We start from the raw sequence: 1,164 nt of genomic DNA, 5'->3' as shown, positions 1-1,164 counted from the left end.
ATTACATTTCAATAAATTAGAAAACATAGAATAAATGGATAAATTCCTAGACAAAAAACACCAGAAAGAAAGCCAAAACGTGAATAAACCAATAAATATGAAAGAGAGAAGCAGTAATAAAAAGTCTCCCATCAAATATATACAAGGTATATTCAATAAAGATTTTGTCCAAGATGATTTTGACCTTTTTATTCTTAACCTTGATTTTACAAAAAAAAGTTTAATATTCTATTTTCCATCAGAAACCACCACCAATCTTTTCCATAATTTTCTCATGGCATTTTTTACCTCCTTATTCCGGAAAGTATAAATCAGAGGATTGAACAAGGGAGTCAGGATGGCGTACACTACTGCCACCATTTTGTCAGAGGAGAAAGTAGATGGAGGTCGTCCGTATACAAACATGCATGGGACAAAGAACAAAACCACAACAGCAATGTGAGATCCACAGGTAGACAGAGCTTTTCTCCGCCCTTCAGAACTATGAGTTCTCAGAGAGAACAAGATGACACCATAGGAGACAAGCAACAAGGAGAAGATTATGATGCAGAAAGCTCCACTGTTGAGGACCACAAAAAGGCCAAAGATGTGAGTGTCGGTGCAGGCAAGTGCCAGTAATGGATACAAATCACACAAGAAGTGATCAATGACATTGGGACCACAAAACGGCAATTGGAAAACAAAGAGTATTTGTATAATGGAATGCAAGAAGCCCCCTGCCCAGGCTACCCCAATCAGAATGCCACAGAACCTGCGGTTCATGATGGAAGAGTAATGCAAAGGTTTGCAAATGGCCACATACCGATCATAGGCCATGGCTGAGAGGACAATCAACTCTGACCCACTAAAGAAGTGATCAGCAAAAAGCTGGATCATGCAGCCTTCAAAGGAGATGGTTTTCCTCTCATAAAGGGAGTCCAAAATCATCTTTGGCATGAAGACGGAGGAGAAGCATTCATCTAGGAAGGACAGGAAAGCCAAGAAGAAGTACATGGGGGATCCCAGTAGTGAAGAGCTGCTGAAGACTGTTGCTACAATTAACGTGTTTATCCCGACTATTGCAATATAGACAAACGAAAATACAACAAGTAATATTTTCTGCACATTTGGATTCTGTGAAAGCCCCAGGAGGACAAATTCAGTAACAAAGCTTTGGTTTTGCAT

At 39.7% G+C, this 1,164-nt stretch overlaps 1 protein-coding gene across 1 annotated transcript; it reads right to left on the bottom strand.

Moving 5' to 3' along the window:
• Nucleotides 1–228: 228 nt before the first annotated feature.
• LOC105884087 (olfactory receptor 4C15-like) lies at nucleotides 229–1,164 on the bottom strand. Its single transcript, XM_020286828.2, has one exon. It carries the CDS (start codon nucleotides 1,162–1,164, stop codon nucleotides 229–231), a length of 936 nt encoding a protein of 311 aa, XP_020142417.2.

The sequence above is a fragment of the Microcebus murinus genome, chromosome 4 (genome assembly GCF_040939455.1).
Source record: "Microcebus murinus isolate Inina chromosome 4, M.murinus_Inina_mat1.0, whole genome shotgun sequence".
Taxonomy (NCBI): Eukaryota; Metazoa; Chordata; class Mammalia; order Primates; family Cheirogaleidae; genus Microcebus; species Microcebus murinus.
This window is presented reverse-complemented; position numbering and strand designations above follow the sequence as displayed.